This window comes from Natator depressus, chromosome 12 (assembly GCF_965152275.1).
Source record: "Natator depressus isolate rNatDep1 chromosome 12, rNatDep2.hap1, whole genome shotgun sequence".
Lineage (NCBI taxonomy): Eukaryota > Metazoa > Chordata > Testudines > Cheloniidae > Natator > Natator depressus.
Window position 1 is genome coordinate 5649437 of NC_134245.1, and position 27663 is coordinate 5677099.

General features: G+C 59.2%; 1 protein-coding gene across 2 annotated transcripts in view; it reads left to right on the top strand.

The window, feature by feature from the left end:
• The window catches only part of SLC9A5 (solute carrier family 9 member A5), a 50345-nt gene extending 27447 nt beyond the window's left edge, over positions 1-22898 (top strand). The window contains exons 6-16 of one of the 2 annotated variants that reach the window (XM_074968421.1): positions 1232-1452; positions 1688-1890; positions 4343-4432; positions 4604-4674; positions 7497-7626; positions 8414-8502; positions 10147-10273; positions 12278-12448; positions 15782-15854; positions 16727-16858; positions 18670-22898. In XM_074968421.1, coding sequence (XP_074824522.1) covers positions 1232-1452; positions 1688-1890; positions 4343-4432; positions 4604-4674; positions 7497-7626; positions 8414-8502; positions 10147-10273; positions 12278-12448; positions 15782-15854; positions 16727-16858; positions 18670-19157 — 1795 coding nt within the window. In that variant the 3' untranslated portion in view covers positions 19158-22898. The remainder of the gene's footprint in view (positions 1-1231; positions 1453-1687; positions 1891-4342; positions 4433-4603; positions 4675-7496; positions 7627-8413; positions 8503-10146; positions 10274-12277; positions 12449-15781; positions 15855-16726; positions 16859-18669) is intronic. The other variant, XM_074968422.1, reaches the window with a different exon arrangement.
• Positions 22899-27663: the final 4765 nt, after the last annotated feature.

Genomic DNA, 27663 nt, shown 5'->3' on the forward strand with positions numbered 1-27663 from the left:
ACGAGCAGCCCAAGGCGGTAACAGTTGCAGTGCGGAGATAACTGGCGTCAGGGCTCGCTCAGAGACGTTGTTCTGCGCCCGGATTGACCAGCTCAGACCAAACGGAACTGCCCTGGACCCAGAGACTTGCCCGTCGGAGGCACTGCCCAGGGGTGCTGCCGTCCGCGAGGGGTCCGTGTACGGTGGTCTCTTGCCCCCTTCTGCCATGGCCTGTTGCCCCAGCCCATGTCAGGTAACATCCCGAAGCCAAGTGCCCCAGGGGACTGAGCTGGATGCTTCCCTCTCACTTTGTTCAGTCGCTGGCCGCGAGCAGTAACTCCAGGGCCAGGCCATGCATAGGAAGAACCACATAAGGGCCGTGGCAGGTGTAGCAGCCTCAGCCCAGCAGAGCCTGGAGAAAGCTGCGGCTGAAGGAGGAAGAGCCGTTTGTGGCTGCCACTGATGTGCTGCTCTAAGCAGGAGTGCTGGCCCTTCCGGAGCTAGGAGGGGCTCTCCCCATGGCAGGGCAGGGGAAGGCAGGCAGTGCTCCTGGGGAAACAGGGGGGTTTAGGAAGAAGCCAGTTCTGCCCAGCCTGGCTTTAGGGCCTGAGACTGGAGCTCCAGCAGCTGGGGGCAGGCAGAGGGTGGTGTCGGGTGAGGCTGACTCTGTCCATTCTCAGAGCCCAGAGAGCAGAGCTGCTGTGGTAGCTGGCGCGCCTGGCACATGGTATGTGGAGAACTATGGGCATTTTGCGAACCCAGGCGTGCTGGTGGGCTCTTGCTGTCCTACTCTGTGGGTGTGGGCCTCTGAGCTCTGCACTGGGCGCCTGGCGAGTCGCTGACGCTGTCAGTGACACACTGCAGGTGCTGTATGCCCTGTCTCTAGATCCCATGGCCGGGCCTGTGTCTGCCAGGGCACGGAGGCAGCCACACGATGCCGGACGTCATCACCTTGGAGCTGGACATGAGACGGGTGTGACTGTTGCATGGCACAGGGCTCTGTGGGCCGCCACGTGGGGCAGGAGCACCGCCCGAGTGATGGCTGGGGCCGCCCAGTGGGGAAAGGCTGGTCCCCGTGCTGCACATGCAGACTCGGCCCCTCTAGTCAGCTGAGTGAGAGCAGTGGGTGGGGGACCCAGGAGAGGTGGGTCCCACTGTGGTGAGCGTACAGGGCCCCTGGCACTTGCCTGCCAGTGCAAAGGGAGCGGGGTGGCCCTGTCTCTGTCTATCCCGAGCTCTTGCCGCCCTCCAGGGTCACCTTCTGTGGGATCTGCTGTAAGAAATATGTGGAAGCCAACATCTCCCGGAAGTCCCGCACCACTGTCAAGTACACCATGAAAACGCTGGCCAGCAGCTCCGAGACCGTCATCTTCATGTTCCTGGGCATCTCCGCCGTGGACACCTCCAAGTGGGCGTGGGACACGGCGCTGGTGCTGGGCACCCTGCTCTTCATCCTGCTCTTCCGGGCCGTGGGTCAGTTGCTCTCATGTCCTGTGCTGTCTGCAGCTCTCATCCCCTCGCTGGGGGCTGTCAGCTCCCTGGGATGTGCAGAGCCCCCTCCTGGCTCGTGGGGCAATCTGCCGGGTGGGACTTGGGGGAGCTTGCAGAGGGTTTGTAAGAGCCCTGCCCTTGGCTGCATCCTGCAGAGCACGCACCCAGGCCAGGCCACTTCTCCTGCGGCCACCCCTCATCTGCATCTCTCCCCCAGGTGTCATCCTCCAGACCTGGGTGCTCAACTGCTTCCGCCTCACCCCGCTGGACCGCATCGACCAGGTGGTGATGTCGTACGGAGGCCTGCGGGGGGCCGTCGCCTTTGCCCTGGTCATCCTGCTGGACGGAGCAAAGGTCCGAGCCAAGGACTACTTCGTGGCAACGACCATCGTGGTGGTCTTCTTCACCGTCCTTGTGCAGGTCAGCATGGCAGGGCCCGGCTGTCCTCAGACCTCAGGCTGGCTCTGTGCCGGAGAGCCGGGCTAACTGTGGTGCTCCTGCCCGGCTGCAGGGGGCTGGCATTGGAGGCAGGTCATGGGGCGGTACAAGGCCAGGGGTGGAGGGGGCTGGAGGTAGCACTCCAGGACTCCAATCCTCTGGGGCAGCAGGACTGGAGCAGGGGGGTGCTGGGATATGGGGCAGAGAGCCCTGGCCCCTCGGGGGCATCGCAGGGCCCATAGCAATTCTCTGGGTGGGGCAGCTGCTTCTCCCTCTTAGACAAAACATGCCTTAGAGAGAGGGGCTGGGAGATCCCCTCCTGCCTGGCTCCTGCCGGCTCTGCTTGGCACCTGCCAGCTCACCCCGCTGGTCCCGGCACGCAGGCTGGGCACACGCACTAGCCCTGGCGCACAGAGCCAGGGGGCAGCAGGAGAGGGAGCAAAAAGCATTCAGCTGCTAAAGGGGAGCTGCCTGGCCGTGCCTGCCCCCCTCCTCCCTGTGTTCCCCACCCCTCGCTCTGCTCCTGATGCCTGTCACTTCCACTGAGTTCAGCCTAAGGAGAAGCTGCTCCAAGTTTTCTAGGTAGGGTCGCCAACCCAGTATTATTATAATCATCAGGAATAAGAAGCAGGACTCACCTACATTCGCCAGGGGTTTTTTTGTTGCTGGGGACGTTGGCAGAGACTCTGCGACCGGGGAGGCTACCCCCTGCAAGCGCTGACCCCCCTGCCAGACAGAGCCCCTTCCTGCCCCTGCCCCTTCAGCCCAGCTCCAGGCCACATGGCCCCGTCCACTTGCCCTGCCAGACAGAGCCTGCACAGGTGGGGCCCCGCTCAAGAGCCAGCGTCAGGAGGGGAGTGGAAAGATGCACCTGTCAGTACTGGCCCCCCTGCTGGCCATGGCCCCCTGCTGACTCCAGCCCCCTCTGCTTTCCCAGCGCAGGCTCTGGCCCCCTGCCCAGTGTCAGTGCAGAACAGGGTGAGTCTGTGGGGCCCTGCCGCCCACCCAGACGGCCGCTGGGCAGCAGTGCTCGCAGGGTGCCTACGGTGTCTCCCCTGGTGCTGCTCGTGAGTACTAGTGCATGGCCCTCGTTCTCCGGCTGCTCAGGCCTGCGCCTAGGAGTTGGGTGTAAGACCCTGCAGCACGGGCAGGCGCCGCTGGCACACGTGTGTGACGTAGGGTGGGTTAGTTGTGAGCAGGCCAGACTGGAGCCTGTCGACTGGCACGTGCAGGGAACAGCTACATGGGCCCTGCACTTCTCCCGCCCCACGGTCCCCAGGGTGAGACTCAGGCGTGGCACTAGGTGGCACTGTGACCTCGCTAAAATGCTGGCGAGGCAAAGCCCTGTGGAAGTCCCTGGGCAGGCCGGGTGTGCCCTGCCCTGCCCTGCGCTGCTCTCTGCCTGCCCCAGCCGTGCCAGGCTGGGTGTGTCCTGCCCTGTGCTGCTCTCTGCCCGCTGCAGCCTCCTGAAGGCCGTAGAGGGGCAGCCTGTCTGTCAGCCCCGCTCCAAAGCCAGCAACCAAGCCTGGCTGGCAAGACATCTGTTCTTTATAAACCCGCGCTGCTCACTGCCCGTGGTTCTCTGATTCCTGAGGAGACCGGTCCTGATCACATTGAAGTCAATGGGTCAGGTCCACCCTGGTGTGACTCTCCTGTCTTTGCTGGAATTGCCCCAGGGATGGATTTAGCCCCAGCAAGTTTTGTGATTCATGTTTGTTCCATCATGTCTAGCCATACAGGGGGGAATTGCTTGGGTTTCCCCTTCCCTTGGCTCGAGCATTGCTCTGCTGTGTGCCCTGGACTCTGCTTCCTCTGCAGTTGTCTGTGATTTTATTTTTTGAATGACTGGGTGGTTCACTGCTCCGGCTGGTAGCTAACCACCTGGCTGGGGGCTGCCGGTCCCAAGTGTCCCCTCCCCTGCTCGGCACCAGCAGCTGCTCTAACAAGGGCTTCTTCCCTGCCCCAGAAACCAGGCATCTGTCAGCTTTGCTTGTAGCAGGCAGCTTCTGAAGGAGCTCAGTGCATCAGCTCATACTGAAGTCCCGATTTTAACACCTCTCTGCGCCGCCATACGGCCCAATTCTCCTCTCCCTGCCCCCAGTGTCCCTTGGATGGCACCGGAGCCACTTCTGATTGACAGCAGCGTGAAAGAGGCATCGAGGCCCTGGTACGCTGCAGGCACATATCTCCTGGTGCCAAGGCCCCTGGGGCAGCACCTCCTTTCTCCTGTTGTATCTTGGCCCAGCAGCCCGGTCTGCCTGTGCACTGGGGCGGATGGCTTGGCGGGCTCCCCCAGGCAAGCGCTCAGAAGAGGGGAGAGCAGAGTGGCAAAGGCCCAGGGTAGGTGCCGCCCAGGCTGGGGCAGACTCCCCTTGCTGGGGGGAGTTGGGGCTGGGGACGCTCCCCCACTGACAGCCCTGCTCTGCCGTTTCAGGGTCTGACCATCAAGCCACTGGTCAAGTGGCTGAAGGTGAAGCGGAGTGACCATCACAAGCCGACGCTGAACGAGGAACTGCACGAGCACGTAGGTAGTGGGGCCAAGCCGGGATGGCCAGCGTCTCCCTGGCCCTGCGTGCCACAGGCCCTGCCCAGGGCTCTTCTTTTGACAGGGGCAATTTCCAGCAGGGATGGGGCGCCAGCTCGGACTCTGCCCCAGGCCCCCCCACCCCCACTCACTGTGTTTTCTCTTTCCAAGGCCTTTGACCACATTCTGGCAGCGGTGGAGGACGTGGTCGGTCACCACGGTTACCGTTACTGGCGAGACAAGTGAGTGCCCACGTGTGCTGGAGCCACCCCCCCCCCCCGCACCCTCGCCCGCTCCTGGCCCCCTGCCATGCCTGGCTCGCCCCCTGGCGGGAGTCTGCCTCCCCTCATTGCGCCCTGGCCCTGTGTGTTTCCCTGGGGCCTGTGCACAGGGCAAACGTGCCAGCTATGGGGCACTGAGTGGGGACCCCGGTGCCCTACAGGGGCTTGGAAGGGGGCCCCTCGCTCTGGGCAAGCTTGAGAGGAGCAATGTGAGGCTGGTGTGTGGCAGGCAGGCCCAGTGCTGCTCTCTGCCCCAGGGCCCCGCCACAGGCCCTGCTCCCTCGGACTGAGGGGACCGGTGCATCCCAGCGGGTCTCGGGCCTTCCCGTCCCCGTGATCACATCCCGAGAGCGAATGGCACCTGCCTGGGGGGGGCTCGCCCTCACCCACCTCAGCCACCTCCCATCGCATGTCACCCAACCCCCTCATCTCCCCATCCGCTCTGAACCTGACCCCAAACTGCTCGCCTCTGCCCACCCCACCGCAGCTCCGACCTCTTCGTCACCCCACACAACCCCTCATCTCCCCGCCCATCCCCACCCCTTACATCCTCATCTCCCCGCCCAACCCCTGACACCCTCATCCCCCTGCCCACCCCCGCCCCAACCCCCGACACCCTCAATATCCCCACCCACCCCCACCCCAACTTCATCTCTCCACGCACCCCGGCCCCAGCCTCAACCCTGACTGCCTCATCTCCCTGCCCACCCAGCCCCCAACCCTGACACTCACCCTGACCTCCCAGCTTCTTGGACTGTGACTGTGGGGCCGGGAACGTGCAAGACGGGATTGCTCAGCACGCCTTTAAATCTGTGGTGTCCTCCTCTCTCAGCGCCAGGCCAGGCCGGTGGGAAGGGCCAGTTGTGATGGGTTCGGTCACAGAGACCCCCTTGGGACTGTCACGAGACGTGCTGAAATTGCCTCTGAGCCTGTTTTCCCTGCCAGCCTGGGACTCCAGAACCCTGCCCTGTTGAGCCAGACACGCTAGCCACCTGCAGACACAGACCCAGGTCTGGTCCACGCCCCCAAAGCTGCAGACTTTAACTAAAAACAGCTCATCAGGTCATCTATCTCCAGACACCCAGTTCCCAATGGGATCCAAACCCCAAATAAATCCGTTTTACTCTGTATAAAGCTTATACAGGGTAAACTCATAAATTGTCCACCCTCTATAACACTGAGAGAGAGATGCACAGCTGTTTGCTCCCCCAAGTATTAATCGCTTACTCTGGGTTTACTAATAAACAAAAGTGATTTTATTAAGTATAAAAAGTAGGATTTAAGTGGTTCCAAGTAATAACAGACCGAAAAAAGTAAGTTACCAAGCAAAATAAAACAAAACATACAAGTCTAAGCCTAATACATTTAAGAAACTGAATACAGGTAAATCTCACCCTTAGAGATGTTCTAAGAAGCTTCTTTCACAGACTAGACTCCTTCCTAGTCTGGGCCCAATCCTTTCCCCTGGTATAGTCCTTGTTAGTTCCAGCAGGCGTATTAGGTGGTAAGCAGGGGCTTTCTCATGACTGGGACCCACTTTGTCCTGCTCGACCCTCTTTTATAGCTTTGGCACAAGGCGGGAATCCTTTGTCTTTTCGGGACCCCACCCCTCCTTCTAAATAGAAAAGCACCAGGTTTAAGATGGATTCCAGTATCAAGTGACATAGTCACATGTCACTGTAAGACCTCATTCTTCATTACCCACAGGCTGGCCTACACGTACACAGGCAGGCTTGCAGGTAAACAGAACCATTTACAGTCAGTTGTCCTGGTCAATGGGAGCCATCAGGATTCTAAACCACCATTAATGGCCCACGCTTTGCATAGTTACAATAGGACCTCAGAGTTACACTACATATTTCTAGTTTCAGATACAAGAATGACACGTTCATACAAATAGGATGACCACACTCAGTAGATTATAAGCTTTGTAATGATACCTTGCAAGAGACCTTTTACATAATGCGTATTCCAGTTACATCATATTCACACTTAGAACCATATTTTCAGAAAGCATATGGAGTGCAACGTCACGCCCGTCTTGGGCCTCTGCCGTGCTCTGTGAGAGTCCACGACGTGCCGTGGCAGCTTGGCTGCGGGAGAGACCGCGGGGCTCCATGGGAGATGGAGTCCAGCCAGGCATGAGCCCCCGGGATGACGTGGGGCACGAGGGCTCTGGAGCTACAGCTCCCATGAGGCACCACATCCCTAAGCCCATTTCCTGATGGGGAGGGGTTCCAGGCAGGGAGTGCCTGCCCAGTCTCTGCGGAGTCCCCTCCTGCCGCCCGCCCCTCCCACAGGACGCTCTCCCTGCCCTCCTGCCCCTCGCCAGCTCAGGCCAGGCCCCCGGCAGCCTCCCCACTGCCTGCCGTACGGAGCCATGGTGCTCTCAGCATGGGGGGCCACTCCCCCAGCTCCCAGCCAGCATCGCCCTCTAGCGGCCAGATCTTCTTCCCCGCAGTGGCTGCACAGCTGCTTCCTCGTACCAGCGACTGCCGGGGCTGAGTAGGGGCTGCTCCCTTCCCCACCCCATCCCCCCACTGCCCCTGAATGAGCATTGCCCCCACCCCCATGGAATAGTCTCATCCCTCTCTCCCCCCGCCCCCAGCTCGGTTCCTGCTTTACCTGTGTCCTGGGCACGTGGCTGAACGGTAGAGGAGATGCTTTGTTACCCTGCCCCTTCGGCTGGAATCCCAGCTGCGCTGGGGTGAGGGGGCTGGCCTGAGATCCCTGCCATCCCATGCACGGGAGCTCACACCACCTCCTCCTCCCTCTTGTGCCAGATGGGAGCAGTTTGACAAGAGGTACCTGAGCCAGCTCCTGATGCGGAAATCGGCCTATCAGCTCAAAGACGAAATCTGGGACGTTTATTGCAAGCTGAATATCCGTGATGCCATCAGCTTTGTGGATCAGGTACTGGAGCAGCCCCCAGCAGCTACGGCAGGCCCTGCCCAGGGGGCAGCTAGATCGCAGCTCCGCTGGGGAATGGCGGGGCTGACCCCTGCAGCTCTCCTGGATGAACCGACCCTGCTGGGGGCACTTCCCCACCAGGCACAGGGAGCAGCTCTACCCCAGCTACCAGTCCTCCCGGGCTGGCAGCCCACCCCCAGCCAGAGCCCTGGCAGTCGCAGCTTGTCAGGCCAGAGCAGTTCCCCTAGGGACAGCTGTCAGCCCCTTAAAGCCTGGGGCCAGGGGTAGAAAGCAGTGCTAGTGAGACTCCCCCTGGGTGCTGCCCCCCTGCCCGGGACTCCCCATGCACTGCCCCCCCGTCCAGGCCCATTCCGGGGCATGCTTCCGCCCTGGCCGGGGCCCCCGGGCACTGCCCCTGAGTGGCCCATCAATAGTAAAGAACACAAACTGCCAAATATCCTTGAGGGCACGGGGCAATTGCTCCTGGCAGACAGCTCTGCCCAGCCCCCAGGTGGGGTCAGTGGGGGGCTAATCCCCCTGGCAGACAGCTCTGCCCAGCCCCTAGGTGGGGTCAGTGGGGGGCTAATCCCCCTGGCAGACAGCTCTGCCCAGCCCCCAGGTCGGGTAGAGGGGCAGGTGGTGCCAGCAGAGGGTAGCTGGGGGCTTGGTGGCTGGCAAGGGACACAATGTGCCAGCCGAATCCTGGCACCTCCCATCTCAGCTCTGCGGGGGGATCTGCCTGAGCACAGGCGAGGGCTTTTACGCTGCTCTGGTCTCTCGCTCCCCTTAGGGTGGCCACGTGCTCTCCGCCTCGAGGCTCACACTGCCCTCCATGCCCAGCAGGACCTCCATGTCGGAGTCGTCGGTCACAAACCTCCTGTGAGTGTGCTGGCGATGGGGCTGCTGTCCTGTCCCAGGAGCTCCTGGCTCTGCAGAGGGGTGGCTGCTGGGAGGAATGGCGCCCTCCTTAACCTGCCGTCCCAGGGCCTTCTGGGCACCTGCAGACAGTCCAGGCTGCGGCTGACGTGTCCCGCCCCAGGGCGGCAGATCTGCTGCCTCCTCTGGGGCATTGAGTGCTGCGGTGACCGCAGGCAATGCGTTATGATCTGTAGTGACCTGCACACGGCTTCACTCCATCGCTTACTGCGGGGCCCCACTTACTGCTCCGACGCCTCCCCCGGGCTCACGCACACTCTGGCTGCTCTGCTCCACCGCTAGCTAGCTCCATCCCGCACCCCACCTGCCTCCAGCCACCAGCCAGGGCTGAGGCTGGCATCTGATTAGTGGTACAGGGAGAAGGGGAGGCTGGAGTTCTGGTTGGGTTTCTCCTGCGCTTGTGGGCAATCGCCGTGTCCCTTGTCCCTTGCCATACGTTGGAAGCGAGTGAGTGCGTTCGGGGGTCAGGCCCATGAGCCGAGGTTGCTACGGGTGAAGCTGCCTTAATTGGTGACTTCCTGGTGGTTTAGTGCTCTGCAAGGGTAGGAAATGGGAGCATCTCTAAGCGAACGAAGTTTTTGGCGTGTGAATTCCCAACGTGTTTTGAGGAAGTGCAGACAGTGCGTTCACGCTGTCAGCCAGCGCTGATCTCTGCTACACCTGCCTGGCCCTGCGCGCAGCCCTGGCCCTTCCCTGACCCCCTACGCAGCCCCACTCCTCCCTCATGCTCTCCCACACAGGCCCACTCCATTCCCGGCTCCTCTCCGCTCCTTGGTGTTGAAGGATATTTCCCTGGAAGAGGGGCTGGGGGAGGTGTGTTCAGCGGGGCAATGGGAGGGGTGTGGGGCAGGGGGATGAGGGGCGACTGGGGAGGTAAGGGGAGCACGGGAGACGCAGAGCTCCAGCTGGAGCAAGGAGCGGGGTTGGGCTCTGACAAGGTTTGTCAGAGCAGTGTTGCTCTCTGGCCCCACATCTGCCCCTAGAGGCTGAGTGGGGGGAGGAGGGGAGGGGAGGGGTGGGGCAGGCAGGAGTGGAGCTGGGGGGAGAGCGGAGGGGACTGCTCCCTGCACTGCGAGGGACGGGGCAGGCTGGGTGGCACCAGAGAGGCCAGGAGCTGGCGCATGGGGACAGTTGTCGGCTGGCCTAGGCAGAGCTGAGCTAGGTACCCGTGAGTCAGGGAATTGCTTCTCTCTGCGGTGAGTGGCCAGTCTGAGGAGCCCTGGCCCTGAGTGTGTAGGAGCCGCGGACGTGCCCCCTGACTGTGCGCACAGGCACCCACCACACGCCCGCGGGCACCCTGCATGCACCCGCACACCTGCTTCCTCCCTGCGGAGGGGCCGAGCCTAACTCTGAGCACTGGCCAGCGGGGGCGCTGGAGAGCAGAGTGCGGCGCCCAAGGGTGCGGGGAGCTCTGCGGGGCTGTGCCGATGCCCAGACCGTGCACTGTGATGGCTCTGGCCCGGAGACGCCCAGAACTCACCCACTGCCTCGGCCCTGGCAGACTGACCGCGCCCCGCCCGCGCCCCGGCTCTGCCCTGCCTGCCCCAGCGGCTGGCGCTGAGCGCTCTGCCCGTGTCTCCCTCGCAGGAGGGAAAGCGGCAGCGGCGCGTGTCTGGATCTGCAGGTCATCGACACCGTGAGGAGCAGGAGGGATAAGGAAGATGCCGTGATGCACCATGTGTTATGCGGGAGCCTCTACAAACCACGCAGGAGGGTGAGCGTCCCTGGGCCCCGTCACCACCACGCTGCAGCATCGACAGGAGCCGTAATGAGCCGTAGGAAACACTGGGGGGACATAGCAACCAGCCCTACCCGCTCCTGGTATCCTCTGCTCCCACGGCACTTCCCACCAGAGCATGGCGCTGGCCCAGTGCTGGGCGAGCACTCGCTGTATGCACCAGCCTGGCCCCTGAACGTGTCCTTCCCGGGGCTGTGGTGAGCAGAACTATTCAGAATCGCCTGGCCCCGGAGCCCCGGGAGTTTGCTGAGCACTGAGATGGACAGGGCTTCACGCCCACAGCTCATGTCTCTGTGCCCAGGACGATGGTACGGCACTGAATTAAACAGGCAGGGGAGGCTGAGTAACCATTAGGCCGGTATCCCTGGGACAGGGGAAATAGAGCAAAACAATAACCAGGGAGAGGCCCTGTGTAGTGCCCGGAGCGGCTGCATCGGCCTGGGGCAGGCTAGCAGGGGACAAGGGGAGGGACCTGGACCGACATGGGAGAAGCCTGGCCGTAGCTGGCCCCATCCTAAGCATGGGCGGTTGCATCAGTCCCACCTGCTGGTCATTCTTAAGGGCTCCAAACCCAGTACAAGTCACTAGGCCCCTGGTTAGATTGTCCAGGGGCTTCCTCCCAACCAGCATCTCTCAAACCCCTCTGAGCTGTGGGCCTCTCCATGTCCAGGGAGCAGCTTGCTGCTACTAACAGGGGTGGGGGGAGAGGTCTGCTGGGGCTGCCCCTTCCCCAGGGGCTTAGGCTAGCCGCAAGTCTGGGGCCGTGCGGAGCCAGCAGTTTCCAAAGTTACAGCCAGTGTTTGGCCTCTTTGGCTGTGGGGAAAGGCCCCGCTCCCCCCACGTTCCCCTCTGCTGCGTTAGCCGGGGTCCGCTGTGCTGACGGGCGTTGGCAGAGGTCGGTACGTCGGGGTGGCGGCCTGCTCCCAGCTGTGGGGCCATGGCTCCAAAGAGCCATCTGGTCCCATCAGATTCCCACTTTTGGCACTACAGATTCTGGCTCTGACTAGAAATCCGCCCCAGGGGCACCGCTGTCCTGTCTGCACACTGCCCTGCCCCAAGGCTGGTGAGTGCAGGTTCTGGCTGGTGCTCCGACCCGAGCCACAACGTCCACACGGCTCCTCTTGGTGCGCTAGCTCGTGTGAGTGTGTGTACCCCGGCTGGGGGCTCACCGCCTCGACAGACGCCCCCAGTCACCCCGCTCTGGAGGGAGGAATGCCCCAGCGCAGCCAGCCCTTAGGAATTGCAGAGTATGGCAGGCAATGCCACACCGTGACCGGACATGGGGCTAAAGTGCATGCCCAGACAGACAGACGCAAACACCCCACACCCCGCTGTCGGCAGGCTATGGTGCCTGCACGCACTGCAGGCTATGGCGCACGCACTGCAGGCTATGGCGCATGCACAGACCCACGTGCCCCTGCTGTCACTGCCCGGCACCTCCCAGCTTGCATCGTGGACACAAAACCCGTGTGGTGCATCTCCGGGGGCCCTGCCTGCTCTCAGCAACGCAAGCTCTCCCCGGGCTGCTGGGCTTAGGCCCCGCTGCCGCCAAGGTGCATTAACTTTGCCCCAACTTTAAGAACGTGCCTGAGTTCTGAAGACGTCAACAGCTGAGCGTTTCAAAGCTGCCAAGGGGGTTTAGGCACACAGCTCCCATTGCAACCCATGGGGCTGGTTTCTCTTTGCCCATCTCGTCCCATGGGGCGTGAGCACTCGCTGAGCAGGGCAGCCTGAAGAGCCTGTTGTGCTCCTGTCCTCTCCTCTCCTCCGTCACTGGGATGGTGCCATGTGGCTGGGTGGAAGCCATGGGCCGGGCCTGAGGGGCACATGGCTCTGGGCCTGTGGAGAAGCCAGCCACAGCGGGCAGACGCCCTGAGGGGGTGGGGATGGACGAGCAGTGCACGGCCCCAGAATGAATGACTCACCCCAGCTCCCCAGAGCGGGGTCCATCTCTGTTTCTTTGCCTCCTCCCTCGGCTAGTACAAGGCCAGCTACAGCCGCCACTTCATCTCCCCAAGCACACAAGAGCGGCAGGACAAGGAGATATTCCAGCAGAACATGAAGAGACGGCTGGAAACCTTCAAGTCCACGAAGCACAACGTCTGCTCCGCGAAGAGCAAGGCCAGGCTGAAGAAAGATGGCAGGAAAAAGGTGAGTTCCCCATGGGTGGTGCTGCCCCACCTGCCTTATGTGTCTTGAGTGGGCCAACTTCCCTCTGCTAGATGGAGCCCCACCAGCCACTGTCCCCTGGCTGGCAGCAGAGTGGAAACCAGCCTTGTGTTAGCCAGAGCACACGGGACAGCAGGCAACCTGCCGACATGGCAGACAGGCCCTGGGGACAGCCCCGCATGGCGGGGGATCCGGGCTCTGGTGCTTTGAGCCTGCTGCTCTGGGCTGGCCCGTCTGCCAAGCCAGGCATTTAAACAGGGTACCAGGCGGAGCGGCTCCATCCGTGAATCTGGCCTTTGATGAGGAGAGTTATATGTCACATGGTTTCCTACGGTTCTAGTGACCTTGTGGGACCCCTTCTTCAAATGTCCAGCGCCCCTAGTCCCAGCAAATCTGTTCCAATTGACCAGGAAGCGGATGGTGCATCTGTGGCAATGAGATCCATGCACAAAGCCAGCCAGCGCACTCACCCTTTGTCCTCTCCTGGAAAGACACCCTCATGGTGTGTACTGCCCAATTCCTGTCTCTCCTATAAAGCTCCAAGTCCGTTTCACATCCCCTCAGCGGAAACAGCCCTGGAAGTGACACAAATAAGCTTCTGCCTTCTACCCTTCGCCAACTCCAGCATGGCATCGTCTTCCTCTCGGCCTCAGGGCTGCCTGGAGGAGTGAGAGGCACAGTCCAAGCAGGGTTCTCTTCTCCAGTGTTTGTATTACATGCTGTTGCTGTCAGAAACCATGATGGAGATGGTCCGGCCTAGTGGTCAGAGCCAGAGGGTCAAAGCCAGAATCAGGAGTCCTGAGTAGGGATGGAGCAAGGCTGGAGAAGGACTTGGAGCAGGGATGGGGCAGGGGCTGGAGCAGGCTATGGCTTGTGGTGTCTGTACCACTGTCAGGCAGGGGAGAGTTCCAAGCCATGAAATGAAGTGGATCAGACTGAGCTGCCGTGTCTCGGGCTCATATACGTGCCCTGAGAGTCACCAGACTGGCTCTGGGGTGGTGGATTGGCTGGAGCCTAGCTCAAGAATGACTCATCAATGCACGGGATGTAATCAGGCTCTAGTTCTGGGATGACGCATGACCTTACAGTCGCATGTAACCAGGGAGGCTGGAACAATGTGTCGTGGGTATGCTGAGAGCCATTGAACCCAACTGTACACCCTGTATATGATGGAAACCACTTCAAGCCAGGGGGTGCGGCAGTGCCCCCAGCACTCTTAGTTCCAGCACCTGTGCATGTGATTCTCCAGTAATAGCAGCTCTCAGTCCTTTAACCTAACCCACATCAGGTGGGAGCAGTGCCACAGTCGCTGGGTGTGATTCATAGATCTAGTCTGACCTCCTGCACAATGCAGGCCACCGAAGCTCACTCACCCACTCCTGCGATAAACCTCTCACCTAGGTCTGAGCTATTGAAGTCCTCAAATCATGGTTTAAAGACTTCAAGGTGTGGAGAATCCTCCAGCAAGTGACCCGTGCCCCACGCTGCAGAGGAAGGCCAAAAACCCCCAGGGCCTCTGCCAATCTGCCCTGGAGGAAAATTCCTTCCCGACCCCAAATATGGCAATCAGCTGAACCCTGAGCATATGGGCAAGATTCACCAGCCAGATACCCAGGAAAGAATTCTCTGTAGTAACACAGATCCCATCCCATCTAACATCCCATCACAGGCCATTGGGCCTATTTACTGTGAATAGTTAACGACGTTGGCAATTAATTGATCTTTATCAGTTGTCACGTCTTTATCACCTGCAATTTGCTTCAGTGACGCCTAAATGGCTTTGAATTTTGCAGTGACTCTCAGTTCAGAGTGGTACACAGAGTCCACTTTGCCTTCCACGGAAGCTTTTAACTTTTAGAAACAGGGGGACCCTCAGGAGGCCAGTGTGATATGCTGGGGTACAGTCCCAACCAGTGGGGGGTTTGTGTCCCCCCTGCCTTGTAGCCTGGGGTGCCTTGCAATGCCTTACTGTCATAGCTCCCAACCTGGGCTGCTCAGAAGCAGCCTGCCAGCATTCAGGTCACTCCCAGATGTGTCGGTGTGTAACTGCAGCCTGCCAGCCTGTCACTCACCAGCCTTGGTTCTGCTGCAGGGTGACCTCAGCTCACTCCCAGTCCTGGACTTCCCCCCAGAAATGTACATTCTGTACTGCCCAGCCCTCTCCTGGACAGTCCAGATATGTCAATTCCATTATTCCCTAAAGGGACTGATATACCAGCTTATTATCTTAAATGGAGTTACCCAGATACTTCAACTTAACCTCACTGGTTTAGATAAGACAATACAACAGGCATATTAACTACAAAGAGATTCTAAGTGAGTACAAGCAATGAGGCATAAAAGTCAGAAATAGTTACAAGAAAAAACAGATAAAACTTTTCCTAGTGCCTAACTTAACAAACTACATTAGATTCAAGGAAAGTTTCTCACCACGTGCTTCCAACAGCATTACTGACCAAACTCTTTGAGTCAGGACCTATCCCCCAGAGTCCAGCAGGCTGCTCCCTTTGTCTTCTCAGGGACAGAGAATGAGATGGGCAGGGAGAGAGAGAGGGGAGCCTTGGGGGTTTGCCCCTCCTTTTTTTTAGTCCCTCTTTGAAAAGCATTTCCAGCTGAGAGCCAGGAGACAAAGAGTCTATGTGGAAGGATGTTCCCTGCTGGTTGTTGTCACCTGTTTGAGCTTCCTTTGTCTTCCCTTCCTGCTTGATGACTCTGTTTACAGCTTAAATTCAAATTAAGGCACACACGCTTCCTTTGTTTCGGACAGACCTGTTTGCCGACTTCTCCTGGGATTTGTGAGGTTTGGAACATGTGCATCATACAGGGGGATCTTACCCCTTTACATACAGTGTCGCCACACACCTTTTATCAGGACAGTGCTGATCAGCAAACTATGAGTTTCCAGATGATATTTTATGATTGTTACAACAGCGCGTAGGGTGTGAACACAGGGGTGTATTTCATCACAGCCAATTAAACTGCCCTTCCAGCCTGTTCACGTCACCGGAGCACGGCAAAGGGGCTAGAGTGGTGCTGAGAATCTGACCCCTAAGGGCTAAACGTGTGCGTGTGTTTGCGCACTAGTACGGGAGGGCTGTCTGTGTGCGCGTGCATACACGTGAGTGTTGTGGTGTGGGGGGAGTGCATGAGCATTGTGTATGCTCTAGAGCCGACTCTGGGCGGTTTGGGAGTGGTGCCCCTGGTGAGTTGCTGAGCGCCGCGTGGGCAGCATAGCTCTGCAGTGACTCAGAGAATGGGGGACTCAGCCCAGGCTCCCGAGCAGGGATCTGACCCAAGACCTTTTCTCGTCATTAGCAGAAGAAGAGTGTGGCAAATACCGAGCTGCTCAACGGAAAGCCACCCAGAAGCGTTACCTGGCAGCAGACGGGTAAGGCCTAGGGGCAGCAGGGGGGCATGGGAGAGCCGGGCATGGGGAGGGCAGTGGGCTTTTTGTGCCACTAGGATCGGTCCCTGGAACGTGGTGCCTGTGATTTTTGGCACAATGTGTTCCCAGGAGGAAGGGCCTTAAGGGACCGGTAAGAATAGGAGCCTACAGGAAAGCAACATGCCCCCTTCCCTGCTATCCCTGCAGCCTCCTGCCCCCACGCCCAGCCTCCTGCCAGCTCTCGTCTCTGGAGAGCAGGGGTCGATGTGCCTGAGCAGCCTGGCACAGCTCAAGCTGGGAGGGAGCAGTGGGCGGGAGGCGGGCTGCTCCCCTGGAGGGTGGGGCTCCTCAGCAGGGGCAGTGTTAGAAGCTGGTCCGGGGACGCTTGCCTCACTGGGCATTTCCAGTGGCTGGCGGTGGTGCTGTCACATCCCGTCTAGGGCAGGGTGGGGGTGTAAGGCCCCCAAATCCCAGCCAGAAAGTGCCAGGGGGTGTGAAGTCAGGTTTGGCCCTGGCACCCTGGGCACTGTGCTGCAATTGACCAGATGGTGGCTACAGCAGACTCTGCCCCTCCAACCCCAGAGGGTGGCAGCTTCACAGGGAGGAGCTTCAGGAAGCCCAGGATCTGGGGAGAAGGTTGGGAGAGGCCACGGAGCAGCTGGAAATGGTCCCTGGGCTGGTGCTGGCTTCCCCCTGGGCTGGGCTTGGGCGGGCAGGGCTGAGCCAGGCCAGCACTGGCCTCCCCTGAGGTGGGCTGGGCTGGTGCTGGTTTTCCCCTGGAGGCTGCAGCAGCAGGCCTGGTGGGTAGGTGCACTGACCATGTAGGGAGGCTGAGGCCTGCACCCACCACACTTCCCCGTCTTCTCTCACGGCAGCTGCCGTTCTAGTGGCAGTCGACTCTGACAGTGAGGAGAGTGACAGCTCAGAGACAGAGAAGGAGGATGATGAGGGTATCGTCTTCATCGCTCGAGCAGCAGACGAGATCCTGCAGGGCAAGAAGGCATCCGGTAGGGGGCACTCTCCCAGCGGTTGCAACGGGGCTAGTGCTGCAGGGCTGGTATGGAGAGCTGCAGTCTCTGCAGCAATGAGGCTGGGCCGGTGAAGGGTGATTTCCTGTCCCGGGAGGAGCAGAGTGTGCCTGGCTCACGGCGAGCCCTGAGCTGAGTGCCACGGGGCAGCTGGTGGGCTGACTGACAGCAGGGTAATGGCCAGCGGTGCTGCCGCAGGGCGCTGTGCCAGGACAGACGGACGGCATAGGAACTGTCCTGCCTCGAGCCAGGAGCCAGGCTGTACTGGGGCGTCCGTCACTGCTCGCTGCAGGGTTCGTTACTCAGGTTTTTGGAACCCAACGCAGTGGTAACTTCACTGGTTTGTTTTTCAGGCGGCATCAGGAATAAATCACTGGGGACACAGCTCCTCCGTCTGGTAAAGGATTGGTACAAACGAGAGTGCTATTACCTAGAACTACTTTGTGTTAGGCCCAGGGAGCTCATCTGACCCTCCCACCTAGCCCTGGCAGCCTGGGAGGGAGCACTGGGTTGAACACTCCACAGCTGTGCTTACTGCTGCTTGGACTCAGACCTCAGGCTTCCTAGGGCATTGACGTTCAGAGAGCGGGGCCGGACGGGGAGCTCGGCTCTCATGGGGGAGCTCTGTGGATTAACCCCAGGGTTAGAGGCTGCTCTCCCTGCCTTTGTTTGCCCATGAGACAAGGAGAAGAGAAGACCCCCCACTCCTTCCCAGTCTGGGCCTGGCGTCTCCGGCCTCAGCAGGAATGCTCCCACTGGAGTGACTGGGGTGGCCAGGGGGCTGAGTGAGTGGGTGAGCCATCTTGTTCATAGGAGGTGGTCAGTGAAGAATAAAATCCGTGTGGGGGGGGAGACTGCTTTCAGTCCAGCACTGGTTTGCATTAACACAGTGGTTCTCAAACTTGTTTGATTGCCCCCCTCCTCCGCCACACAACTCTCACTAATGAATAAAAACAGCCAACGGTCCGTTGTAGGAAGGGCAAAAGCAAACCTGCGCTGGGGGTGGGTGCTCATAATTAGATGTTCACACGGCGTCGTGGCACGTGGATTAACGTACAGATGGCAACGGCTTTGTATAGCGCTGTGCAAGTGTAACACTGACAGACCCCGGCCGGCACTTGGCGGGGGCAGGATTGAACTTGGGACCTCTGGAGCTAAGTGCAGGAGCCTCTACTGCATGAGCTAAAAGCCCCATGGCCCTTAGCTAAGGCTGTCGAGCAGACTCATTAATCTGTCTCTGAGTGGTCTTGGTGGCACTAGATGGGACAGATCTCCACACCCAGGTGTGTGGGTTACAGGAGCTGGACGGAAATCCGTCCAAATGCACAGCGCCGTCTGAGGACCTGATGTGTCTGCTCAGCTTTGCTAGTTACCCATCGCTGTGGGTAAAACGCGCCCAGTGAGGTTTATTTCCCTAAAGCTTCTCACGCCCCGATACATTCTGTGTCCCCCCTCCCCCAGGGCTCCCCCCCAGTTTGAGAACCTCTGCATTGCCAGCTCTTAGCGGCAAAGCCACTTTCCTGCGTCACTCCTGTGCTTCTCCATCACTGCTCAGTCACCAGCAGGGCGGGTACGAGCCGGGCATCTCCCCTTTCCATACCAGGGCTGTGTTGCTGTCTCCCGTCTTGTGCAGCACACGGCTTCTGGCCCCACATAGGCCCTTTTCCTCCTTGGCTTGGGGCTCTCCAGGGGAGATCAGCTTCCGACCGTCAGGATGCGCTGGGCAGAGCCCAGGAAGGGGTTGCCCTAGCAGCTGGTTGTTTCACTCTCCTTTGCCTGTGTCCCCACAGGCAGCCTGGACATCTGCCCGAGCCCACGCATCATCCCCCCTTCGCCCACCTCGGCCGAGAAGGAGCTGCCCTGGAAGGGTGACCGGGGCGACCTCGCTGTTTACATCTCCTCAGAAACCACCAAAATTGTGCCAGTCGACATGCAAACCGCGTGGAAGCAAAGCATCTCTTCGCTGGAGAGTGTCGCCTCCCCGCCCAGGGCTGAGCCAGGCCCGCATGCCAAGACGGTGGCTGGCCCGGTGCCGGACGAAGGGCCCAAGCTGGAGAGACAGATGATGCCAGAGCAGCGCATCTGCTTTCAGTTCCCCAACCCTCTCTTGAGGAGCAGCAGGCCTCAGAGCGACAGCAGCCCGGAAAGGACGGAGCAGCCGGAGCTGCAGCCTTTGATGGCTCTGGACGAGCACGGCAGGATGAGTACGTCTGCCGGACCTAGCAACAGCAGGTGGCTAATTCAGTTCAACAGACCCGCCAGATTTTCAGATGGATAGCGTGCTCAGCCGTCACTGCAGAGCGGCCGCTCATCTGGAGCTAGCCACCTGGGGTCAAACCTCGCGGGGTCTGGCTTGGTAAATCAAAGGACTGGCAGGTGCGGTCAGAGAGCTTGGGGCGGGAAGGCCTTTCAGAGCTTGGGTTTGCACTGGGCCAGCAGCGGGCATCAGCCGGTGGAGCTAGCTATTCAAAACTCCAAGCAGGTGGGCTGGCTGCATGCTGTAATAGCATCAGTGCCTGTCCCAAGCCCCTCCGCACAGTGGGAATAACCAGATCCTAAACCCAGCCCTTCCAAACCCTAATGCAAAAGGGGCCCTTTCCTCCCAGCCTGGCAGTTTAGTGGCTCGGTCCGTGGCCTGGCTGCCCCACGACGGGGGTCTGGTGGCCTTGGCTGACCAAGTGGGTTGTGACAGGCAATTTCTCACCCCGTCTGCAGCGTGAGACCTCCCAGGAGGGGGTGGGGGCGCTGCTCTGAAGTCCCCGCTGCCCATTCCCCAGCTGGCAGCAGGAGCGAGGAAGAGCTCCCGAGCAATGGCACCTCGGCTGGTGCCCCCAGCCTTGGCATTTCTTGGAGCGAGCCGTCCCATGTCCAGCTTTGTTGTGTCAGGCGAGTGTCGTCATACGAGGGGCTGGGGCATGCCCTGCCTGCTGGGCAGCACAGAGACACATCAGCCTAGCACTGGGAGTTTGTTGCAACAACAGTGACCAGCCAAGCTCTGAGCTGGGTAAGGAGCTGAAAATAAAATGCAGGGGAGAGTCCCCCAATCAGCAGTAAAGGCAAACACCAGCCGGGAGACGAGAGCTCAGGACACTTCCATTGCATCTTCCCAGCAATTGCTGGAGCTCTGTGTGTTTAGATCACCAGTGTAAATGCCCCTCATCTGGGCACTGGCCTACACTAATCGAAGAGACTCCCAACAGTGGCCTCCACTCTAGTCCGCTCAGTGCTTAGTACTTGGACCTGGGACGTCTGTGGGCAGCTTCTGTCAGGGCCTGTCTACACACACAATTAATCTGGAATAGCTACTGCACTTAAAACTCATCCCTCCCTTAATCCAAATTAACTTTTAAGTGTAGACAAGCCTGACTGGGGACAGGGTTGGTGTGGGAGGGACTTTTCACTAGGCACTGCAGGTGGCTGCATGTTCCCATCTCCACCGTACTGACGCTATCCTGTCTCCTGTGCCCTGGATCCTCGCTCCGGGCTCCACCAGTCACTGGGGTCAAATGGGCGGGGGGAAAGAGTGATACGCTCCGCAGCTCTGCCCACGTGAGACAGCATGCACGCACTCCCGCCAGCTGGGGTAGCGTATAGCTCATGTGGGCTCCGCCAGCCCCTGGCTCCCTCTCGCTGGGCTTGGATGCCTTGCTGGCCCCTGTGAGACAACTTGTGCTTTGCTTCTTTTCCTTCTCACTTAGGAAATGCAGAAGCACCCAGGCCCAGCTCTGCACGCTGGTGGCACAGAATTGAGCTGTCACTCCCGCTAGATTGTGCCGAGCTTCCTTAGACTGTCACCTGTCTCCTTCCTTACATACTTTGATGAGCGGTGAAAGAGTTAACAAAGTTGGCAGTTAAATCATCCCCAGTGGGGACTGGAGTTAACCCCCACTGAGGTGAACAGGGCAGCTCCCACCTCCCGGAGCTGTTGTGTCAGGCTCTCGGCAAACGCAGGCTGACAGTGCATTGGTTACACTCGGGTCCCGTTTGGAAGGTTGGGGAGGAGTCCTTGCACACCGGTGTCTGCTCAGGCCCTCCCTTTGGGGCACAGACTATTCTTCAAGCCAAAAACTCAAAAGTGACATCAGAACGAAGCTGTGTCCCTGACCAAAGCCACAGACCTTTCCCCTGGCATCTCTCTACTGCCCCTTGCCACAAGCCCACTTCCCACAGCTCCCTCTTCCACCAGAGCTTGCTCAGCTCTTTACAGAATCACCTGCTGCCTCCCCTGCAGGGTCTGATCATCCCGTCCCTGTTCTTAAAGGGGCTCTGGCTGAAGAGGGCAGGCTGGCCCCAGGCCCCCTGGCCCTTAAAGGGGCAGAGCACCCTGTTGCAGGGGCATTTGGTTACTCGAGCTTTCATTCTGGAGCACAGGCTGGAGTGGTTTGGGAGGTGTGCTTACTCTATATGCTCACAGGTGTCCCCGGCTCAAGCCCTCACCGCTGACACCGGAGAGGTAAGCCTGACCTCGGACACATCCAGCACCACGGTCCGTGGTTCTAACCACTAGACCCCACTGCCTCCTTCTGGGAGTTGGGGGTGAGCGGGGAGAGCAGCAGCACTGTCACAGCCCCGAGAATCTCTGCCCCCCCTCTCCCCCACTTTCCGTCGTGCCTCCAGCCCCATGCCGTGGTCTCCAGCCCCTGCACTCATCAGGGCTTCTTTTAGAGCCCACTGGTGCCACCTTCGAAGGCGTCTGGCCCTGCACTTGGCAACGCCCTGTAATCACGGGCCAGCCCCCGGTGGCTGAGGCGCAAATGCACTGGCTAAGCGGAAAGGTCTCTGGTACAGCTGCAGCTTATTCGCCTGGCTGCGGGCCCCAGGCACAGCCTGTGTGACCAGCGTGGCACGCCCCATGCCGCCAGCGGGAGCTGAGCCCAGAAACACCGGCCTCTGTCCCTCGAGCTGAAAGCGAGATGCTGCCAGTGGGAGTTAGTAGCAGGCCAGCATCGCAGCTGGGCCGGGGGGCTCACAATCACAGGTGCCACCCCAGGGGAGGCAGCATCCTCCCCCGGGACGCCAGCTGTCCCCCCCCAGGAACGGGAGGGGTTCAGCATGGAGGGGATGCTCTCCCCGGCCCCATCCTGCACAAAGCACTGCCTGGGGGCAGTAATCCACACGGCAGGCTGGGAAGGTGAGTGGGTTTGGTGCCGTTTCTCAGGGCTGAGAGTTGTGATCTGGGTGCTCTAGTGAGTTAGGTAACGGCCCAGTCGTAACCTGGCGCTGCGGAGGGGACAGGCCCCTGAAACCGCTCTAAGCCAGATGGCGAGCGACCAAGCAGAACCAGAGCAGGTTTCATTCCTTTCTGGTCACAACACTGGCGGCCCCATAGCATTGCTCTCTGGAGCCCTTGTGTAGCCTCTGTTTGCTTTCATGGTGTCCTCAGTGAAGGTGCGCTGCCCTTACCTGGCTTACAGTGTGGGGAGGGAGGGCTTTGCATTACTCGTACTCTATAATTGGGCTTTGATGATTTCTGAGATCTGGCCATAATGAAACTTTTAGCTGTCATGTTTTCTGTACTCACGGGTGCAGCAAATGATGAAAGGGTGACTCTATTAATTGCAGTGACTATTGTTTTATCGTGAAAATACATGCGAAGTATTTTGTAGCTTGCATTGGAAACAATAAACTGGACTCCGCAGCCAGCGCTTCCCCTTCTTGCTCTCGTGGGAGCACTGCAGGGCTTTGTCGTACGCTGGCCCTCGAATGCCAGCTCCCGGACAACGCTGTCCTACCAGAGCTTCGAGGCACAAGACAGGAGCGTGGTACTTTACACACAAACGGGTGTGAACCTGGGAATTCAGAGGTCAGGTTACCCTGGGAAGAAATCGGCAGATGTTACGGCAGGAAACGGCAGTTGTGGCATAAGCAGCGTTGAACTCACCCGGCTGTGACTCAGAAATAACCAGACACTGGCATGGGCACCCCGTATAAGAGGCTGGGGAGTTAAACCTCCCCCAAAAGGCCGGCCATGCAGGGAGGAAATGCCATGGGTGCAGCGAAAGTGACCCCTCCGGACACCCACTGGCCCACTGCTGCCTTTGGAGCACTGGAAGCGAAGCTCCATAGACATAGGGGGCCCACCGGCACCTGCCCCCACTCTGCCTCTTCCCCCAAGGCCCCGCCTCTTCCCACCCTTGCTCCACCTCTTCTGAGGCTCCGCCTCTTCCCCCGAGGCCTCCCACCGCTCACGCCTCTCTGCCCATTCATCCCCCCATCGCTCGCCTAAGGCAGGGAAAAGTGATGGGGCCATGGCCCCCGGTGGCCCACCCCATTCCGGGAAGGGGATGGAGAGGCGTGAGAGGCAGGTGGGGGCCTCGGGAAGAGGCTGAGTGGGGGCAGGGCCGCGGGGCAGGGCCATGGTTAGGGCACTGGTGCCCCCCCTTCCACATTGCTTCTGGTGCTCACGTGTGAGCCTCCCCAGGTGGAGGACTCGTGCGCTGCCTGTGGACGCAGGCGGTAGCAGTGCAGTGGCCGTGTCACAGGTTAGATTAAACAGCTGTGGAAAGACATTCAGTGTCCCCCCCGCCCCTGCACACTTCCACTCAGCCCTCACTGGATCCTCACACAGCCAGGCTGCTGCTTCCTACAGACCAGCTCTAAAACCCGCCTGGCCTCTCCATCCCCACTAATCCAGGCCACCCTCGTCTCGCCCCTCTGCTCCTGTCCCATCTCCACTCCGTCCTGGACAAGGCCCCACCCACAAAGCTGCTACATCATTCTCCCGGCTCCTTGCTTTGACCAGGTCACCTCTCTGCCCATCCTTCCACCAGCTCCCCCTCCTCCATCACGTCCGCAAAGAACTCGTCTTCGCTGCCAAGGCCCTCCATGGCCGAGCGCTGCCCGCCTGTCGTCTCTCCTGGGCTCTCCGGACGTCGGTCCCTGCTAACGATGCCAGACTTGATTGCCTTAAATATTCAAACGAGCACCTTGCGGCCTGATTCACTTAGGTGCTTAGCTGCCCCTTCCAGTGCTTAAGTCCAACAAGTCCCCAGAGATGGGAGTGCTGCGAGCCTGTTCCACAAACACCTGGATAATGGTCACTATTGTCGGTGGAAAAAACAAGAGCTCCCCAAAGCCCAGCAGTGGCTAAGGATGAGTCTCCTCCCAAGAGGCTGCTTGATGTGATTTGCCCAGAAAACTGTAGCAGGGCCAGGGATCAGAGCCAGTTCTCCTGGGTTCTAGGCCATGACTTTAACTAGCTTTGCCCTTCCTGCAGTGCCCTGGCTCAGATGCTCCTCAGAAATGTCATTCCAGGCAATGGTTTGCTAGGCAGATTAATCAGTCTCCCTGTGCTTTGCTGAGGTGGGCATGCGGGAATCCAGCGAGGAGCCAGCGTCACAAAGCACAGGGAGTCTGCCAGTCTTTCGGTGAGGTGGCTGGGTGCTGGCTCGGCTATACGAGGAAGCAGAGTTTGAGTCAAGCCTGGGCTAGAAGGGACTTCTTGGAACCGCTGACCTGCCGGGGTTTGATAGATTTTTAGAGAAGATGCAAGATTCAGTTTTCAGCAAAACCTTACCTGCAACCTAACTCTACCTGAACAGCAATTCCAGCCTGGGTATTGCTAACGCTCCAGCAGGACTTTCCGAGCCAGCGCTGCCCCTGCTTGAGCTCACAGGCTTTGCTGCTGGGTTGCACTGCTGTTTCCTAGACAGCTGCAGGGATGCTGGAGAGAGCCTTAAGGCTGCAATGACTCGATGGAGGGCCACCAAGTCGTCAAAGGAGAGAGCCTCAGCACCGCTGCCAGCCCCCATTAACACCAAGCAGAGCACTGGGCTCCAGACTAGGAGCAGCCAAATCCTCCTTTTGATGGTGCCGGACACTAGTTCACACGGAAGGCAGCACAGTCCCGTCGGTCCGAGGTGGATCCTGCCCCTGCTGTTTCCCTTCTGATCCAAAACATTAGGATACATTTCCAGTGTTCAAGCCAGGTAACTGCGGAGGAGTCTGTATCGCAGGCACCCTGGGAGCAGATTAGCTCAAATTTGCACCCCAAAAATCTGTTTTGCTACCAGAGCTGGCATAGCGGGTCTCAGATTGTTGATGTGGATATCTGAGAATAGGCAAAAATAAGCTTTACGCAGAAACCACATTGCAGCCTTAACTCTGGTGCAGCAATGCGTGCTCAGCACCATCTCCGTCTGCCTTTGTGCTGTGTTTACGTGCGGAGATTGCTGCTGAAACGGATAATATTTATTCTGTGTCCAAGCCCAGGGCATCATGTTACCATGAAACAGGCCTTTCTTTAGATAAGAAGAATGCACTTGGGTTTGCTCTGCTGGCACTGGAAGATTTATGAGACTCTTAACTAATCATTTCCTTGCTTTTAGCTCTTGGCTTTTGTGAACGATGTGAGAAACGGCTCTTTGCCGGAGAGAGCTGAATAATAATTATACATTTGAATGTTTACGCCTGGTCTACACTACAGAGTTAGCCTGGCATAAGTCACTGTGCATCGCCTTCGTGGGGCATGTGTCTGTGCTCAAATTTGTCTCCCAGCAATGTAAGCGCCCTGTTACGGCGACATGGTAAAACCACCTCCTGAATGGCACTGAGCCATGGGCCACATACTGTGTTTGACATGGTGGAAATGTAGACACCGCCCAACCTGTCTTGACCCTAACAGTCCTCCAGCAGCTGTCCCAGAATGCCCATGAGTGACTTGTGAACGCCATTGCCCAAGGGTCACAGAGCCTGGAAGGCCCCCCTCCCCCGCATATTTTTGAAAGGCTTTTTTCTGGTTGCCCAGCGTGGCGAGCACACCTAGCAGCTCTCCCTGGTTGTGTGCAGCTGCCCACCGGAGCATGCCACCCACTCCGGCCTGGAGCAGACAGGAGGTACTGCCTCTCCTAGGCCTGTGAGGAGCAGAGGTTGTGCAGACCCAGCCATGGAAACAAGGACCTGTATGAAAAGATTGCATGGGGGATGCAGGAGGAGGGGTCGACAGGGATCAGCCACGTGACAGTGAAGGAACTGCAGCAGGCCAAGGGAGGCCGACAGTCAATCTGGGGCCAAGCTGCAGACCTGCTGCTTTGACAGCGAGCTGCATGCCATACTTGGTGGAGACCCCATCAGCACCTTGCAGGCCACTGTTCGTACCTCAGTAGAGCCTGAGACAGGAAACCCATGATGGGGTGTACAAACCCCACCCTGGGCAACCAGGGGTTAAGGAACTACTGTGGGCCCAGCCAGCGCAGCCCCGTGGCACCTGTAGGAAAGGCTCCCCCGGAGGAGGAGCGAACAGGCAGGGGAGCAGCTCGTTGGGGGGCGCACCAGGGAAGAGAGCAGATGTGTGACCTGCAGCTCCAGCCGGGGAGAGCGGAGGGAAGGCAGAAATCTCTCCCTATGACAACTGCCCAAGGGCCCTCCCTGAGGAAAGGGAGGGCCTGTCACAGAGACAGCCCCCCTCATATGAACTCTGGCAACCCCCTTTATTTTTTGTTTGGTCTACCCCGGCAGGGGAAAGCCCTTGGCCTGCGGGTGGCCCAGACCACAGCGTGGGAGGAGGCAGCTGCTGCCCAGCAGAGAAGGGGCTACCGTGCTGCATGCTGCCACCAGGAGGCGCCCTTCACACCGCCTGAACCTAGAAAGGTGACTTCGGGACAATTGCAGGGGCGATAGAAGGGGCCCAGGGAGGGCAGCCTTAAGCAGCCTCAGCTGTCACCGCACTGATAGCCCTCAAAGGGCCTTGGGTCGGAGCCTGGTGGAGTGGGAGGGCCTGTGCTCACCTTCCAGCAACCCCCCTGCCGGTCATGGGCCTTAGCCCCGACCGCGAGACGACATTGCCTGGCCACCCAGCCCCCGCGTGGGGACTGTCACAGCCCCCGCTGCGAACAGCGAGGAGGAGAAGGGACACACAGTGCGGGTGGGGTCCAGCGATGCCAGGAGCCAGGATCTGTTCGAGACGCCGCTTGCCGAGCCTGGTCCAGGGGAAGGAGCCTCGGGGAAGGGGTGCGTGCATTCTCCCTAAAACGTGTAAACGTGCAGACAGCACCTGGCCCAACCCCAGGTTAGCAGGGCACAGATACCTCCTTGGCATTGTTTTCTTGGCACGAGAAGAGGAAACCCTACAACAACCAGAGGTGGAGTTGTTATCTGCTGTTCATTCCCTTGTAGGCTTAGGCGGGGGATGGAAGCAGTGTGTTTGTGTACCCAGGGAAGTCCCTTGTATCCTCCTGAGAGAGCTGGATGAAATTCTCCTGGCGGTTCTCTGCAATCCTGTCCTGAAGGCTTCTAGGGATGGCAGGCTGATCTCACGCCACTCCACAATGACTGTGGCGGGCACCACTGCAGCACACAGGTTGGTGCCAGACAGACCCAGGCAGCTTTGGGACCCTAGCAGCAGCTGTGCTCTCTCTGCCTTTGTGACCCTCAGGCAGGAGCTAGCTGAAATCACGGCCGCCAGTGGAAAATGGTGCAAGTGTTCAGTGCCATTGCCCGTGCTCATACCCATGGAAACAGAGTCCAAAATCTTATTGTACTGTGCAACCAATCAATTCCCTCCTCATTCACTGCCCCCCACCCCCTCACTCCGGGAGTAACTCCAAAGCTGCAGTGGCAATAAGCATGTCTTATTTAAAACTCTTATGGGAATAAGGAAAGGGAGTTCTGAAATGTCTCTTTAGCTTTCCGTTGTGACTCCGTCAGCCACTAGATCCACGCTGAGTTCTTCTAATGGCCCTTATGTCTGGCTGGTCAAACCTGGCAGACGGCTGGTCAAACTCGGCAGACGGCTGCTCCACCTCCACCCTGGCAGCAACTCCACCTCGCCTCACAACTAGTTTGCA